General features: G+C 47.7%; 1 protein-coding gene across 1 annotated transcript in view; it reads right to left on the bottom strand.

Moving 5' to 3' along the window:
* The window catches only part of LOC120062999 (smoothelin-like), a 48,383-nt gene that overhangs the window by 10,236 nt on the left and 19,447 nt on the right, over positions 1 to 18,700 (bottom strand). Inside the window, exons 6-9 of the mRNA XM_039013061.1 lie at positions 13,557 to 15,538; positions 12,713 to 12,758; positions 10,512 to 11,147; positions 8,709 to 8,782 (exon numbers count right to left, since the gene is read on the bottom strand). Coding sequence (XP_038868989.1) covers positions 8,709 to 8,782; positions 10,512 to 11,147; positions 12,713 to 12,758; positions 13,557 to 15,538 — 2,738 coding nt within the window. The remainder of the gene's footprint in view (positions 1 to 8,708; positions 8,783 to 10,511; positions 11,148 to 12,712; positions 12,759 to 13,556; positions 15,539 to 18,700) is intronic.

Raw genomic sequence — 18,700 nt, 5'->3', positions numbered from 1 at the left:
TCCCTGGGCCTGGAAAGTCTGATGGACAGGACCAGCTGGACTGGCAGCATTACTGGAACTAAGAACCCGGTCCAGCTGAATAACTAGAGGTAATACAGAATAAATACCCTTCAATATCCCTTAAAATGTCCTCAACACAGACACCGTCACTCGTGACCAAAACAGCAGAGAGGTCGGCAGGTTTCAGAGCCTATCAGTGTTAGCTGTGTTTATGACCATTAGAAGGTACAGTTGAAGTCAGGAGTTTACATACACCTTAGCCAAATACATTTAAACTCAGTTTTTCACAATTCCTGACATTTATTCCTAGTAAAAATTCCCTGTTTTAGGTCAGTTAGGATCACCACTTTATTTTAAGAATGTGAAATGTCAGAATAATAGTAGAGAGAATGATTTATTTCAGCTTTTATTTCTTTCATCACATTCCCAGTGGGTCAGAAGTTTACACACTCAATTAGTATTTGGTAGCATTGCCTATAAATTGTTTAACTTGGGTCAACCGTTTCAGTTAGCCTTCCACAAGCTTCCCATAATAAGTTGGGTGAATTTGGCCCATTCCTCCTGACTGAGCTGGTGTAACGGAGTCAGGTTTGTAGGCCTCCTTGCTCGCACACGCCTTTTCAGTTCTGCCCACACATTTATGGGCTAGAGGTCAGGGCTTTGTGATGGCCACTCCAATACCTTGACTTTGTTGTCCTTAAGCCATTTTACCACAACTTTGGAAGTATGCCTGGGGTCATTGTCCATTTGGAAGACCCATTTGCGACCAAGCTTTAACTTCCTGACTGATGTCTTGAGATGTTGCTTCAATATATCCACATAATTTTCCTCCTCATGATGCAATCTATTTTGTGAAGTGCACCAGTTCCTCCTGCAGCAAAGCACCCCCACAACATGATGCTGCCACCCCTGTGCTTCACAGTTGGGATGATGTTCTTCGGCTTGCAAGCCTCCCTCTTTTTCCTCCAAACATAACAATGGTCATTATGGCCAAACAGTTCTATTTTTGTTTCATCAGACCAGAGGACATTTCTCCAAAAAGTACAATCTTTGTCCCCATGTGCAGTTGCAAACCGTAGTCTGTTTTTTTTATGGGGGTTTTGGCACAGTGGCTTCTTCCTTGCTGAACGGCCTTTCAAGTTATGTCGATATAGGACTCGTTTTACTGTGGATATAGATACTTTTGTACCAGTTTCCTCCAGCATCTTCACAAGGTCCTTTGCTGTTGTTCTGGGATTGATTTGCACATTTCGCACCAAAGTACGTTCATCTCTAGGAGACAGAACGCGTCTCCTTCCTGAGCAGTATGACGGCTGTGTGGTCCCATGGTGTTTATCCTTGCGTACTATTGTTTGTACAGATGAACGTGGTACCTTCAGGCGTTTGGAAATTGCTCCCAAGGATGAACCAGACTTGTGGAGGTCTACAATATTTTTCTGAGGTCTTGGCTGATTTCCCATGATGTCAAGCAGAGGCACTGATTTTGAAGGTAGGCCTTGAAATACATCCACAGGTACACCTCCAATTGACTCAAATGATGTCAATTAGCCTATCAGAAGCTTCTAAAGCCATGACATCATTTTGTGGAATTTCCCAAGCTGTTTAAAGGCACAGTCAACTTAGTATATGTAAACTTCTGACCCACTGGAATTGTGATACAGTGAATTATAAGAGAAATAATCTGTCTGTAAACAATTGTTGGAAAAATTACTTGTGTCATGCGCAAAGTAGATGTCCTAACCGACTTGCCAAAACTATAGTTTGTTAACAAGAAATTTGTGAAGTGGTTGAAAAACGAGTTTTAATGACTCTAACCTAAGTGTGTGAACTTACGACTTCAACTGTAAGTAACAGAGGGCAGAAAGAGAGCCTCTAAGTTCACAGCTCCTTGGCTGGCTTTCCCTTTACCCCAGTCAAAACAGAGCAGACCTTCTTGACCTGGACTACAGCAGGCTACAGGGTTCAAGATCACTCTGACTGCCTCTAGAAGATTGAGGAGCACGTCAGGCCCAATCTACTAGTGCCCTAATCACAAAGGGTCTGGACCAGAGGGGGCCTGATGGTGTGACATTGGTGTTCCACAACTGAGATGTAAATCAGAGAGCACACCCTGGCTGTGAACCATCAGAGAGGGGTTTTGTTCAGCATCTGACCAGGAGCACTGAAGTGTGAACTCTGAGCCACATATCCCGTAATGACGAGTAGAGGTGAGGAGTTTCTAATGGACTTGGACTACACTTCAATCTAACAATGTTTGGGACTTCTTTTTGAGGAGAGTGCCAAAGAAACTTAGGGAGCCCAGTGTTTCGGCAGTAGACCAGAGGCTATCATCATGACCAGGCTGTTACTCAGAAGATTAAATGACAGCAAACAGGATACTTCCTCCCAGCACAGGAAGTGTGTCCCTTGACACATTTCCCCTGACAGAACACAGACACAAACAGGAACACATGCACAAACAAATACTCTGCCAGGTACTCTGCCACATGCACAAACCCCATCATCCACCCAATGGGATAAAAGCACATCAGTGACAAACGCAGGTGTCACACAGACAACGAGAGAGGAGCTGGCACGATAGTGAGAAAAAAGGTCATGCATTGTGGATGATGTGGGATGATAAAATAACCTGTTGGAATTGTCCTCATGATGGATGGTGGAAAAAGACAGGAGGAAAGAAGCAGGGACGACAGAAAAGCATGCAGATAAAGCTTGTTAGTTTCAGGTAAATACACCTCCAACACAATGATACCCCCATGATAACCAACACTGAGACGTCAGTGTTAATGGCTGGTTACAATGTGCTCTAATCTGCAGACTTAAGCTGACAAGCAGAGCACTAGTACAGCCAACAAAACCATAAACGAACCTAGACTGATCAGATGTTCATTAGTACCAGTAAGACATGGGAAAATGTGTCATTCAAGACTTCAGATCAGATGAAAAAACCTAGGCGTCAAAGAGGGAAGAGAGCGTCAGTAAAGAGTAAAAGGCTGGAAATGATGCCGATAAATATGATGGCGGGAGGGGGTCCATACAGCCAGAGAGAGAGAGGCGTACCATGCTGTTGCTGCGTGAGATGCCTCCTAGTCCTATCAGACAGGAGGTGGAGGAAGAGCGACGTGTGGCAAAGGTGGGGGACAGGGACAGCCTCAGGTTCCCAGTCTAGCCCATCAGGCATTTTAGGGATGAGGGGTGTGCTGGGTGGAAGTTGGAGGTCATTCAGTGTGGGCTCCGCGACAAAGGCTGTGTAAGTTGGGGGTTCAGGCAGCCCCATGGCCTGACACAGAGCTTCCACCTGGCGGGCCAGCCTCTCCTGCTGGATACGCAGCCTCAGGTTCTCCTCCTGCAGAGCTGCCAGAGCTGTGGAGAGAGGAGCCACGCGTTCCGCAGCCTCCTGTGGCCGTCCCCCTCACCCTCCTCCTCAGCCTGCTCTTGGGCTAGCAGGTCCCCGATCACCTCCTCCAGATCAGACTGCGCACATAGGCTGTCTGGGCTGCCCACCAGAGAGCCTCTGAGGCCGACAGAAAGTCTACGTTCACACCAGGCATGGTGTGTAAATGCTCTCAATATCACCAGTCACACTGAAGGTCTGATACTGTTACAATGAGATGCAAAACCTTCACTGTCAACTCAGCGCTAGGAACCAAGTACTGGAATCGGGCGCTGGGTGTTGAGATTTTGAGTATGTATCCCCTGGGAGAAGAGGACAGTAGGCTTTCTCAGTCAGCCTGTTTATAAAAACCCTCCAAAACAACTCTCGTTCTTTATACCCCTCACCAATCTCCACTCTTCAGGGACCTGGTCCCAGACAGCCAATGAGCATGCACGGAATACAGTTTCTAAGGCAGCAGAGGCCCCCACCCCCTTTTTTCCCCCTCAGGTGCCATAGACGTGTCTATTTATCACTGGGCCCATCTATTATTCCACTGAGCCAGTCAGGGCCTGTGGGACTAGTGGGGGCCAGAGGAGGAATACTGGTGGCACCAATTCAGAAACGCTCCCTCCCTCCCGCCCTCAACTTTTATTTAGAGCCTTTGTCCTTTACACCTTGATTGGCAGGCGACTGGGGCTTTGGATGGGGCTCTGGGCATGGCCGACTGGGAGGGCTCAGCTAGCCTCTCAGGCTTGACATCATGAGTCAGTTGAGCTGCATGGGTCAGGTCATAGGACAGGCCACCAAGGGTAAGTAGAACCAAAGAAGCACACAGAGCCATGAGAGAGAGACCGAGGGTGGTGAATGCGTTGGGCTATAGAAAACCGGAACCTGGTTCTGGCTGACCGTGGCTGTACGGAAGGCTCTTGCAAAAGGCCAGCTGCTTTCTGCAGTGTGCTTGCTGATAGAATATCACAGTGATCGGACCAGCTGCTGTTACTTGTGCATGCTTCAAGTGCTTTGTCTGTCACGTTGAATGCTTTGAGAGAGCTGAATAGTCTGTGTCTTCATGAGAACATGTGAGTCCAGTATGTGTTTGTTTGTGTACGTGTATCGAATGCTTATACCAATTCCACAATATTACAGTACTGTAGGTGTGCATGAATCAAATCATTTTAATAGCTCAAACTACAGTATATCAGGTGAACAATGTTAGCGGAACACAACTATGCCCTCTGCATGAAAAGCTGTTCTTTACCCCTGGTACACACGCCTAAATGGTGCTTGACTAAGTAATAAAGCTACAACTGAATGAGATATAATTCAAATAGCTACTCAATTAAACTCTGTTCACTGAAAACAAGGAATCGTAACTCAATCATAAACATTTAAAGAAAGCTGTTTTATTCATTTAACATGGTGGTTTATTCACTGCATGACCCTGGAGAGTGTTGTTGTCCTGGGATTTAAAAGGAGAGTAGAGCAGCCTCCAGGAACAGGGAGCCGGACAGAGAAACTGTGGCAAGGCATGCCAGGAGAAGTGGGTCTCCGTCAGGGACATCCCCTAGTCTGGCACACACAGAGTGGCATCTGAACACTGTGACAAGGTTTGTGTGTGTGTGCATGCTTGTTAAAAATAAAAAATACAAGTTTTGTTTGTGCATATTTGAGCATGTGTGTTGGAGAGGGAGAGCGAGAAAGAGTCGGAGACAGGACAGAGCGAGCTTGTGTTGTGTATGTCAATGTTCATGTGTGGATGTTCTCTATAATCTCTGGATGTTCTGTATATGTTTAATATAGCAAGTGTCTGTATTTATGCCAAAAGGCACGCCTGTGTGAATCAGATGGACAATAATTCCGTGTGTCTCAGAGACGAGAAAATGTCTTTGGCCGTTTTGACCCCGCTCCAGTTATTTACGAGTGTCTAAAAGTCAGCAGCTTTATCCAGAACGCACCAATCAAGGTTGGCTGGGACTTCACCCTGGCCCCCTCCATGGGAAGAACAGCAGAATGGGATAAATGCTCTTAGAGCACAGCTTTAAATCACATGGCCATAAAACTCCAGGGATAAAACAGTAACACTGCTTCTGACTTTCATGGCTCCACAGATCAGGATCATCTCCAAAATAGGCAGAGTACCCCCCCCCCCCACCCCCTTCTCCTTTCTTCTACAAAGTTCATACAAATGGGGCACATGTGTGCTGGTTGGGGGTAACCTATCTTCAGAGAGTATGTTCAGGCTGTGCTGTCAATAGGGAGATTAGTGGACTATTTGACTGATGGGGCAGGACTGACAGTTAATCATTCACTGTGGGACCATGGCCAAATAACCCAGTACAGTGTTGCCAGAGTGACCCAAGGCTCTGCTGTGATCTCCATGCTCGCGGGAAAGCTACTTACTGCCTGTCTGTCATCGCCACAGAGACAGAGAGATGGCATTATTTATAACCGAGGGCACGGTGGCAGCAGACAGCCTGGACGTGTGGGTGGCAGAGATGAGCGGGTGGGTGGCAGCAACTCTTTACAACACTCCCTCTTTTTCACTTTCACTTAGCCTCAGTCTCTGTTTCACCTTTGCCTTTCTGTACTTTCTCTTTCAATATTCTGTTCTCTCTCTCACTGTCTCCCCTACTTACCCATCTGTCGATCTTACTCACCCTCCATTTCTATCCTTAATGCTTCCTCTTTTTAATGTCCTTCTACTTACCATCACTAATTTACCTCTCCCTCACATGCTTCTTGCTCGCTTTCTTCAGAGTTTATGCGTTTTTATTACTCTGCCCATTGTAAGACTCAATACTACCCTATCTGCATTATCCCAGTCTCAAAGCTTATCTGACCTAAAGTAAGCTGTCATTAAGTAACTGGTTGTGTATAGGGGTGAAAATGGTAATAAGGTTTGAAGACAGACCACCAGAGAGGCGCAGAGGACCACCCACACAGATCACATAGTCTGTAGGCTCATTTACCAAACACCAATAAAGACCAACTAATCCAAAACAACCCTCGTCACAAATCTCTGATTGCAGGACATCCATAATAGGACTGTTCCATCAGAGTGTATACATCAGACAACCCTACAATCCTATAGAGGAAAGAGGACTGTGAATGAGGATCACTGTCAATTCCTGTTGATGGTGGCACTGGAAGCCAATCCATCATCCTGGTAACGTCGTAACGCACCCTTGAACTTCCATGGGCCTGAGAGATTGTGTGGACAGGTGGTGGGGTCTGGGCCCTGGGCAGAGCCCAACTCTGCCCTGCTTGATGCTAACCCAGAGTGAAAACAGCGACAGCCAGCATCTCCCACAATCGCATTAGTAGAGCAATTTCCACGATTGCCTAATAACCAGAATAAGCCTGACGGCAGCTCCCAGGGGGCTGTAAGGATAACTCAGGGACCCTGCTCACTTTCAGAACCCAGGGAAAGAGTGGAGGCCCAGCGGTGGCTCTCCCATCCTCACAGTAATCATGGAAGACATGAAACCTCATGCGAAAGTCAGTACCAGTGTTCTTTCTGCTTGCTTGTTCAGCCACGTTTGCGTCTGCATTACCTACACGCTAATATGCTAATGCAACATGCCAATGCAAGCAGAACGTACAGCGTGTTACACTTTGCTGCATGTGTCAAGTTCAAAGGCTTAACCCCTACCCTGACAGCGCTGTATTACAATCGCATTAGTAGCATAATAACAATTTAGGGCTTAAGTAACGGTAACTGATACACCATGCTGGTGACTTGGGCTGAAAGAAAAGAGTCCCCAGTGTGTCTACACAAAAATGAACACTGGCCTTGTGATCTTATTCACAAACAGTGTGGATTACAGCAGTACACATTCTAAACCTCAGCACATGGTTTAAAATACCTGTAAACAATCAAAAGTGGATGTACCGGTATGCAGTGGTTCTATCCATGACAATCAAGAGGCACCAAAACTCACTACTGATATTTGGAAAAGTTTAAATGAAATCGTAAAACATCAGACATATTATACTCTATTCACTCTCCACCGTAGTTACCTACTTGTCCTGACTCCTGATGACACTTAGATCAGTCAAGTATACACCTCATCTTCTGCAGAATGAATGTATGCCGTCTTGCCTCTTCCTCGGTCAGACTGGCTCAGTTCGACTGGCTCAGTCTGTCTGTGTGTAAGAGCCACCAATCTGTGTCTATCTGTCTGGATGTGTGTGACTACAGGGTTAACTGATGGAGACAGTTTCTGTGCAAAACCTTTAACCCCCCCCCCCAAGCCCAGCCAGCATCCTCCCAGCACGGCCCTGATAAACCAGTCAGTGCCCTGATCCCCTAATCAGATTACTGCCCCGCCCTTCATGGGGGGTGGAATACAGGACGATTAATGAGTGAGTAAACTTGACTACACTTCTCCCTTACCCTCCATTCACTGCCTTTCATTCAATCGCCACAGAGCTTTTTCCTTCATGGAAGGAAGGGAAAGTAGGCAGACTGATGACAGAGTCTCACCCTCACAGAGGTCAGGGCACTGCAGGGCCTGGGTGGTCTATTCCCTCTGCTTACCACCTCAACTAACCCATCTGACTGGAGACATCAGCACCAATCATCAACGAAACTGATGACTCTCCACCAATCACAGTGCCTGAACCCTGGTTGATGGTAAAGGGGCTCAGGTTTTTTTTTTACAGTATGAGAAAAGATGAAGAATCTGTGTCCTTGTCTAGTTGAGTGGCTAGGGATGAGACAGAAAGAGAATGAAGAGTGCCCAGTGCACATCCCTCCCTCCCTCTCGCTGTATGTTTATCATACAAGGACAGATGTGACCCCTTGTTACTTTTTTTATTTAACTAGGCAAGTCAGTTAAGAACAAATTCTTATTTACAATGACGGCCTATCCCGGCCAAACCCATACGACACCCTATGGAACTCCCAATCACGGCAGTGACGCCTCTAGCACTGAGATGCAGTGCCTTAGACTGCTGCGCCCTTGGGAGCCTCTCTCCCTGACCTCTCAGCGAGGGTGAGTGTGTCCTCAGGGTGCCTACTCTCCCCTTCTCCAATTAAGGAAAAAGCTCTGTGGTGATTGAGTGAAAGGGAGTGCACACTTTTATAAAATCTCTCTATCGGCATCTGAGGCACTTGCTTTTAGGGGCCTTTGGGTTGGTGTTCAATTCAATAAAATTAAGCTGCAATTGAAACTTCAAGGCAAGTGGTAAACCATGACTGTTCAACTTACAGTCCAACATTGATAGCTGCTATAGGCATGACATGCAGAACTCTTGTTTGACAGGTTATGTTATGGTCATCACACCTGGTCTATCTGCCAGGTCAGGAGGAGTGGAGTGTTACAGTTACCTTGAAAGATGATCCGGAGGTAAGGCTGGAGGAGGACATCTTGAAGGGGGTCGCTCTTAGGCCCAGAGTCAACTCTGCCAGGGAGAGAGGGGGAGACATACAGGAAGAGACTTACATGGAGCTGAAATGTCAAAAGCTCTATAAAAACACTGTCATTTAAAAACAATGTCACAGCACACCACCAGTGTGTATCCATAAATATTTACAACAGACTTAAGGCCCCTAAGCCTTTCTTTTGGTATATTGGACATGATGATGTTCCCATGTCCCTGAGTGTGTTGAGGGGGCCATCACTCACTGACATGAGTTGCCATGGTGATGGGAGGTCTCATATCTAACCAGTGAGTCACACTATGGACAAAGCCGCCGCTAATATAAACACTCATGTTCTATCCCTCTCTGTATGGATACACATATTTTCATGTGACCAGTGCACTAACACCCCACCCACACAGTAAGCTGGAGGCCATCATAAGACAGCATCTGTCAGTTTAATCGCAGCTATAAAACAGAAGTGCCTGTTTGATCCGTTCCAGTGTTCTGTACTGCACACTCAGCCAGGACTGTTGTTCAGAGCTGCTGGGAGAACTAGTCATTATCCTAGCCTATCTTCAGTCAGGGAGGTTCCAAAAAAGGACCCCAAAGCCATTAGAGCAAATTAGGCTTAAAAGCAACAATGCCGGCCTCTTGAAGATGCCAAGTGGAGCTGTCGGAGGGTCTGGGAGGAGGGGAGGGGTAATCAGAGGCTGTAGTAGTCCTGTACAGGCAGGGTCTTATGTAAACTGTTTGGGTTGGAGGTCCTGGTGGCTGGAAAGTGCTTGAGAACAAGACTGGCTTTTTGGACAGATCTCCACAGCAGGCTGCTTCTGAGATGCACCAAGACACTAACATACACATGCAGACACACATACAGTATTGACAGACACAATCAAGTATGTGTCCTGGAAATGCACGTTACGTTGACAACGTTTTCCTGGATACAACGGTACAGTGTGAGTGTTTGAATGGCATTTACAGTGGTACACAGACCATAGTCTGTTGTGGACATCGCCAACTCTGCAGGATGCCACAGAGAGACCACAGCGTATTGTAATGTCGAACATACGGTAGCTAGCTACACTATAACTGCCCATTGTTGTGTGTCCCTATTCCCATACCACTCTCCCACCACCCTCCACCTCCACACAGTGTGCCTGTCCATCACAGACACAATGCTGCTCCATATCCATAGCAGACCCCTGCTCCCACACACGCTCCCTGACCCTGGCCTGTCCTCAGCCTGGGGTTCAGCCCTGCTGCTGACTGCTCCCTGCCCCTGTGGTGTCTCTGGTCTCCTATGGCAACAGGGATTCCAGTGGGGTCTGAAGGCTGATATTAGCATGTAGAGGTGGAGCTGGGACAGAGCAGGATACATATCTACACTGTCTGCCTCCAGTCCACACACAGGCACAGTGTATCTGATCTGCTGCAGTACACTGGGCTGGAGGGATGGAAAATGTCCCTCTATGTTCCACTGGTAATGTTTGTTGATCTATTCTAAGATTCAGGGGGAAATTCAAGGGGGTTTATATCATTTCAAATATCAACTTCTGTTTTTGAATTTAATGCATATCCATATCCATCAAAATCTGTGGTCTGTAAAGATAAAGAATCTGGAACCAGAAGTCTTATCTAGCATATCCATCACCAAGTACACAGCTCAAAGAAATGCCACAGTAAACCACCCAGCACATCATGTCTATAATGTGCCCAGACGGTAGTGAGTGATGTTTGGGAGGGAGGAGTGTTAGGTAGTGCTCCTACCTGCTCTCTGTCCTATGGGGTTGGTGGTGATGCGTGGGGCCAGGTTGCCTCTAGAGGATGAAGAGGTGGTGGTGGTGGTGCGCCCATCTTTGATCTCGATAGTTAGGAAGGTCTTCATGTCGGGGTCTGCCGCTCCCTTGCTGTCCCGCTGTGCAGATGCTCTCCCTGGGGTCTTGTCTTCCTTTGAGCCGCCCGAGGCGTGCCGCAGCTTTTCAGCCGCCTGCTTTGCCCCGCCTACAGCGTTCAAGGATTGAGCAGCGCTTTGCAGAGGTTTGGTGGCCACGCCCCCTGGATGAACTGTGCCCTGGCATTGGACATGGTTCTTTGAGGAGGAGGCGGATGAAGAGTAGGATGTAGAGCCTACATGGGTTCTCCCGGGCCTGTCTGTAGGGGTGGTGATGGATACTACTGTGGTCACTGCTGTCTGCTTGGCTGGCCCTGCTGCTGGCCCCTCACTCAGCTGGGTGGCTCTGCCTAGGACTCGGGCACTGGGGGCTGTCGCGTTCCTCAGAGACTGAGAGCCCCTCTTCAGGACCGGGACACTGGGACTGGGCTCCGTGAACTTACGCATACGGTCCCGCACAGAGTTAGCCCGGCCGAACGGGGCCAAGACAACTGGCTCTTTCTTCTCAGGAACTGCAAAACAGACAGAAAGCATGAGTGGAAATTATTTACACACAGTAGCAAAGAACAGACACAGTCAAGTAATACAAACTCAGTAGTTAATTACCCAGCTCCCCTGGTACAGCTGACACACAAAGACTGGAAACATTTCAAAGTCTTCAGCAGGGCAATATGCCTAAAAGTCCTCAAACTCAAAGCAGCACTCTTACTGACTGTCTCATGCTAAAGCACTCTGCAAATCCCTTGACTTGATTTCCCTTCTCGCTCTCCCCCCTCCCTTTTTCCAGCCCCCCTCCTTTTCTTCAATCCCCCTCGCCCGCCCTCATTCTCCCTCATCTTCAGTGCGTCAGCTTAGGCCATTAGCTGACAGATTTGCTCCATTTCTAGGTTGCCTGAGTGTTTCAGGATTCATGCTCCTTTCTGTACAGCAGAGCGATGGTCTGATTTCCTCACATATAGGGAAAGGCTCCACACTCATTTAGAAAAGCATTTCCCTCACTCTTAATAATCACGATTTAGTGTTTTTGAGAATAACAAGCTTTCAGGAGTCTGGGGCCACAGAGAGGAGAATATAAAGGGCCTTCTTATAGCTTACCATTCAGTCCTCTAGCGGTGCGCCCTCACCCCTTCCCCTGTATGACTGGCCCTATACGGTCATGCTGGCCCTACAATGCTCCTCTGGATGGAAGCCATTAAACTGATAGGAGTTAGGTAACAAGTCGTCTTGATGATATTAGAGGAACAGCTATAACTCAGCAGTGCTAAGGGGCTCAGTTCATTGATCCTCTGGTGAGATGTCTGTTATCAACACTGCTGGTGGAGTTTCACAGTAGAGCACCAGTAATGAGCCACAAATCCATCCTGGCTCCCACTTAATGTCAGGCGATTACATGTACACTACCGTTCAAAAGTTTGGGGTCACTTAGAAATGTTCTTGAAAGAAAAATGTGCTTTTGTCCATTAAAATAACATCAAATTGATCAGAAATACAGTGTAGACATTGTTAATGTTGTTAATGACTATTGTAGCTGAATACGGCAGATTTTTTTATGAAATATCTACATAGGCATACAGAGGCCCATTATCAGCAACCATCACTCCTGTGTTCCAATGGCACTTTGTGTTAGCTAATCCAAGTTTATAATTTTAAAAGGCTAATTGATCATTAGAAAACCCTTTTGCAATTATGTTAGCACAGCTGAAAACTGTGGTTCTGATTAAAGAAGCAATAAAACTGGCCATCTTTAGACTAGTTGAGTATCTGGAGCATCAGCATTTGGAGGTTCGATTACAGGCTTCCTCTGTCCAGTGTCTGTGGTCTTTTGCCCATCTCAATCTTTTCTTTTTATTGGCCAGTCTGAGATATAGCTTTTTCTTTGCAACTCTGCCTAGAAGGCCAGCATTCCAGAGTCTCCTCTTCACTGTTGACATTGAGACTGGTGTTTTGCGGGTACTATTGTGAGGCAAAAATGTGCTTTTCTTTCAAAAACAAGGACATTTCAAAGTGACCCCAAACTTTTGAACGGTAGTGTACACACACACACATAGATAAGGTTTGTATCTGCAAACATGCTCACCTGCATCATTTGATTTTCTGAGAGGAGTGGGTAAAGTATATCTGACCTGAAAGGGGGGGGGGGGGGGGGGGGGGCGAGAGAGAGAAAAGAGAAGATTCAATTAGAACGTAGCAATAAGCAACACAGGGCAATAGTGCAGATCCATGGTATGGCAGGGAGGATCGTCAACATTATGTAACAGTTTGGCGCAAGGGAGGCACGTTTGGGGCTGTTCTTTTTTTGGCTGAGGGGCCATGGGGCCAAGATGTGCCTGAGCCTCCACAGCGCAATGTAAACACATGGAAGATAAGCATACCATATTGCAGAGTTCTATAAAAGAGCCTGGAGCCTGCGTTGGTTAAACACTCCCCATAAGGGCAACAACGTGGCGTCATGGTGACCCAAGTCTCTGATGAGGCCATTGAGCAAACAATAGAGACTCAGAATGCTTCAGCAGCCATCTCCTGCCTGTGTGTTTTGGCTGTTGCTGGCCAGCCCCAGCGGCTCTTCCTCTGACAGCAGGTGAGGAAAACCGAGATCTGAGGGGAACCAGAACCAGCTGAGCACAAGAAAGGATTTGGGCCGGCTCTGAGGTGCTGAGTTTATTTGTGTAGCCAAGTAACCATAGTCAAACAGAGCTTTTAAACACGTACAGAGAAATGTTATATGTTTATAGCTCTTGACTTACAAAGATGCTGCTGAGAACTGGTGCTGCAAAAGAGAGGGAGGGAGAGAGGGAGACATGCCATCATAGCTCAACATCCCCCTCTAGTGGTATGATAACCTATATATTCTACTGTTCTACCTAGAGACACAGCAGATCATGTCAGCAAGCATTACCTAGGTAGATTCAACAAGACTGTACCTTCTGTTCCTGGATGTCTCCTCTTTCCTTGGCACTGCCATTGATCAGGCCACTGTGGGAGTCTGGGGCTTTCCTGAATAGGACGGCCCCATCAGGGTGATAATGGTTGGTAGTGGTGCTGTCCTGATGGGGCTGGTCTGGATGGTGGTTGGTGCTTTCAGCCTCAGAGTCTGTGCTGGAGGAGGAGCTACTCATGGTCACCTCTGGCTGCTCTTCTCGGCTCCGGCCCACAGACAACACGCCCACGCTCAGGTCAGACGTCCCTGAGTCCAGCCGTTTCCGTGACAGGAGCCCTGCGCCGTCGGAGGTCTCAGAGCCCAGGGGGGCTGGCGGTCCCATACTGGAGTCTGACGTGCCAGAGTCCAGTCTGCCTCTGTGGGCGGAACACTGGCTTTTGTCTGATGCTCCAGAGTCCACCCTGGTCCGGAAGGCTGAGCCCAGGCTCTTTTCTGATGCTCCAGAGTCCACCCTGGTCCGGAAGGCTGAGCCCAGGATCTTTTCTGATGCTCCAGAGTCCACCCTGGTCCGGAAGGCTGAGCCCAGGCTCTTTTCTGATGCTCCAGAGTCCACCCTGGTCCGGAAGGCTGAGCCCAGGCTCTTTTCTGATGCTCCAGAGTCCACCCTGGTCCGGAAGGCTGAGCCCAGGCTCTTTTCTGATGCTCCAGAGTCCACCCTGGTCCTGAAGGCTGAGCCCAGGCTCTTTTCTGATGCTCCAGAGTCCACCCTGGTCCGGAAGGCTGAGCCCAGGCTCTTTTCTGATGCTCCAGAGTCCACCCTGGTCCGGAAGGCTGAGCCCAGGCTCTTTTCTGATGCTCCAGAGTCCACCCTGGTCCGGAAGGCTGAGCCCAGGCTCTTTTCTGATGCTCCAGAGTCCACCCTGGTCCGGAAGGCTGAGCCCAGGCTCTTTTCTGATGCTCCAGAGTCCACCCTGGTCCGGAAGGCTGAGCCCAGGCTCTTTTCTGATGCTCCAGAGTCCACCCTGGTCCTGAAGGCTGAGCCCAGGCTATTTTCTGATGCTCCAGAGTCCACCCTGGTCCGGAAGGCTGAGCCCAGGCTCTTTTCTGATGCTCCAGAGTCCACCCTGGTCCGGAAGGCTGAGCCCAGGCTCTTTTCTGATGCTCCAGAGTCCACCCTGGTCCGGAAGGCTGAGCCCAGGCTCTTTTCTGATGCTCCAGAGTCCACCCTGGTCCGGAAGGCTGAGCCCAGGCTCTTTTCTGATGCTCCAGAGTCCACCCTGGTCCGGAAGGCTGAGCCCAGGCTCTTTTCTGATGCTCCAGAGTCCACCCTGGTCCGGAAGGCTGAGCCCAGGCTCTTTTCTGATGCTCCAGAGTCCACCCTGGTCCGGAAGGCTGAGCCCAGGCTATTTTCTGATGCTCCAGAGTCCACCCTGGTCCTGAAGGCTGAGCCCAGGCTATTTTCTGATGCTCCAGAGTCCACCCTGGTCCTGAAGGCTGAGCCCAGGCTCTTTTCTGATGCTCCAGAGTCCACCCTGGTCCGGAAGGCTGAGCCCAGGCTATTTTCTGATGCTCCAGAGTCCACCCTGGTCCTGAAGGCTGAGCCCAGGCTCTTTTCTGATGCTCCAGAGTCCACCCTGGTCCTGAAGGCTGAGCCCAGGCTCTTTTCTGATGCTCCAGAGTCCACCCTGGTCCGGAAGGCTGAGCCCAGGCTATTTTCTGATGCTCCAGAGTCCACCCTGGTCCTGAAGGCTGAGCCCAGGCTCTTTTCTGATGCTCCAGAGTCCACCCTGGTCCGGAAGGCTGAGCCCAGACCCAGACTCTTCTCTGAGGCTCCAGAGTTCAGACGGGGCCTGGAGGCCAGGCTGCGTTCTGAGGATGTCGAGTCAGAACGCTGGCGGTGGGATAGGACCACGTCCGGCTCTGATGATGTCACAGGGTCCCGGGTCTGTGGGCGGGTCAGCAGAGGGACCTCATCCCTCACCAGGGGGTCCAGAACCAGAACCAGAACCATGCCTGAGTTGGAGCCTACAGAACACAAAGACCACAATACAGTGAGTGGAACATACCCATGAGTAGATCTAGTATGGTGCCGAGGAACACATACCATGAAAATACAACTTGTGTACAATTCTGTTCTTGCATTTTTTAAGTTTCTCTGACCTAACATAAACAAGATGGAATGTAGGATCATGTGAGCAGTTGCTGGACAACTTGGGAACTGCTGATGAAAATTAAAGGTTTCCGCAGAGGCCAAATCCCCAAGAGCAGTGTGAGAGACATGTGAGCGTCACTGAGGAGACAAGGGGATGTAGGCATTTCCTCCACGCTTGACTCAATTCCTGGACCAGATGTCTGTGTGTCTGTGTGTGTAAAAGAGATTAGAACACTAGGTGGTTACCAACCAGCAGGAAGTGTAAGGGGAACTGGAAGTGGGGTGAAATGGAGAATAGGACAAGTACTTTCCCCCTCCCCCAGTCTGAATCCAACCTCCTTCATTCCTCCTCTCATCAGGAAACCACACTCCAAATACTGCAGTGCCCACATCTTCCCCCTCCTAGAGCCAGTCTCTAGCTCTCCCTGTGATGCTCATTGCTCAGCATCTTTAACTCTGGGTGCTGTATAGGAACCACAGACATGCTGCATAAAGATAGGCCAGAGTGGAAAATCACAGTGTCCTTACAAGAGACACATCATTGTATGATAACATCTCTGCGTACCCTTTGTATGCCCTATCCAAACAGAGCATCCAGGTCTGTCATTTTCAAACCAAATCTGTGAAGGAGAGCCCCATTCTGGTCTAAGACAGCCACAGCAGCTTTTTCAACACTCTCTGAAGGCTGGGGTTAGGTGAAGCTTTAGCTGATTACTTTAAGGGAGTGGTTATATAATGGGGTTTGAATAAGAAACATGCTTATGATACGCATTCAAACATCACAACAAACTAAAATGGCCCCCTTTCTCACACAAGGCCCTATAAATAGACCACATGACATCAAATGAAGGCCTCAGTCAAGTCCAATTAAAAAAGAGAACTATAGTTGAAGGGAGGAGCAGCCAAAGAGTTGCAAACTAGTGATTGAAGTTGTTGCCGTTTGTACATCATGTCCAGTCCATTGTGTGCTGTTGTGAGGATTTCTGGGAAAACCCCCTACTGCTCTTGGATAATGAGAGGATGGCTTTAAATAACCACAATAGTGCATAATGCCGACTTCCCTCCCCTCTCCCCTTCTTAACAAACACACAAAAACAAAAAACAGCAACAACAAAAGGGGTCTTTTCATTGTCGAGTTCAAAGTTGAGGAGTCTGGCTCCCCTGGGACTATCACATTTAAAAATATATATTTTTGTATTTAACTATGCAAGTCAGTTAAGAACCCATTCTTATTTTACAATGATGGCCTACCCCAGCCAAACACTCCCCTAAGCCAGACAACGCTGGGCCAATTGTGCGCCGCCCTATGGGACTCCCGATCATGGCCGGTTGTGCTGGAGCCCGGGATCCAAGCAGGGTCTGTAGTGACGCTTCTGACACTGAGATGCAGTGCCTTAGACCGCTGCGCCACTCGGGAGGCCCTTCCACTGAGCCACTCACAAACGGGTAATTTCCTAAATTACAGCCTTGTTACCAGGATTGTGCTCAATTCAGAATTGACTCCCATTCACCAAATTCTAATTAAATAAGCCACACCCCACAGGATATAGAATTGAATTCAGTGATTCATGAAATATAATAACTTAGACTTTCCTTTCCTTGATCGTTCATTTTAAGTTAGTCCTGAAAATCAATTGTTAATTAATATTTTATATGCATGTATATAATGACATGACATGTTTTAGGTACAAGATGTATATTTGTATAGACTACACCAAACAGAATAGAAGAGGCATTTGAATGTAATTGAATTCTATTTGATTTAATTCAAATTATAATTGAAATTCTGTATCCTGTTTACTACTTAAATTCAAATTCAAGAATTTAAATTTATGCAGCATTCAATTCAATTCTGAACTGAGCACAAGATTGCTTTTCACCAAACTATGGAGTGTATATATGTGTGCAAGACTGTGCTGTATATTTAAGTGTGTGTGTGTGAAAAGAGAGAGAGAGGTAGCATGTGTGTGTGTGTGTGTGTGTGACAGCCAGTGGGCCACAGTACCCCCATAATCTTCTTCCTTTCTCTAAACAATGTTCTCCTTCTCTCTTAAAAATGAGCCCACCCCACCCTATCCGTTCCCAGCCACTAACTTCCTGTGTCTGTATTGGCGTCCATTTCAAACAGCTCCTACCCACAATCCCTCTGCTCTGTGGAGGTCTGCTCCTGTCTGCCGCTGGCCCTGCCTTCACCCTGGACCAAATTGCATGGTGAGGGACATGTCAAGAAAGGGTTCTGTTCTGGTATGTGCTTAAAATAGCAGCTGTATTACTACTGGGTGTGGGTTCCCCTTTGAACGGGTGATGTTCCTGTTGCGTCTCATAACCCCACTACTATCAGACACTGGCTGATGAGCGGGGTGTTGTGAGCTAAGGGTAAACCAAGGTAATTACGGTCAAAGAACCCAGCCAGGGACTGGCCAGGTTCAGGTCAACATTGGGGTAGGTTCCTTGATCAGAAAAATACTTGGCTTTAGCCTTAGAGTAAAAATAACACAGTAGAGACAGAGTATATTGGTTCAACAAACACTTGCTCACTTTAGAGGCATTCAAATCAGTCTGGCTATAAACACATTCTCTATTGTACTACATGCTCTCTCAAAGCCCTTTACCGGTCTTCTCTCATTCACTTTTGCATTTGTTTTTTCTGTGAGTGGGAGTGTGTGTTTACAAGTCGTAAGGTCTTCGCTAAAGATAGTACACCTATAGTAAAGTATTCACTGTGTTTTAAATGTAGGTTTTCTAACAGTGGTTAATGAAAATCACTACACACCCAAAGCCAGAGTCCCATGACTGTGGTGCCTCTAACCTGAAAATAAAGACGGAGGTGCTAAAAACAGTGTAAACCAATGAGACAGCCTCAGCTCCACTGCCGCCCTCTACAGCAGCATGACTCTATTGGCTGGCTATTTTCACTAGCATGCCAGAGGAAATTGCATCTAGGTGCATAAGTGTGGAGGTACAAGCAATATTTGAATCAATGTTGTGTTTAAGTACAAGTGCCTATCCAAACTTGACCCTTAAGTTAAGGCAAA

Source organism: Salvelinus namaycush, chromosome 18, assembly GCF_016432855.1.
Source record: "Salvelinus namaycush isolate Seneca chromosome 18, SaNama_1.0, whole genome shotgun sequence".
In the NCBI taxonomy this organism is placed as follows: Eukaryota; Metazoa; Chordata; class Actinopteri; order Salmoniformes; family Salmonidae; genus Salvelinus; species Salvelinus namaycush.
This window is presented reverse-complemented; position numbering and strand designations above follow the sequence as displayed.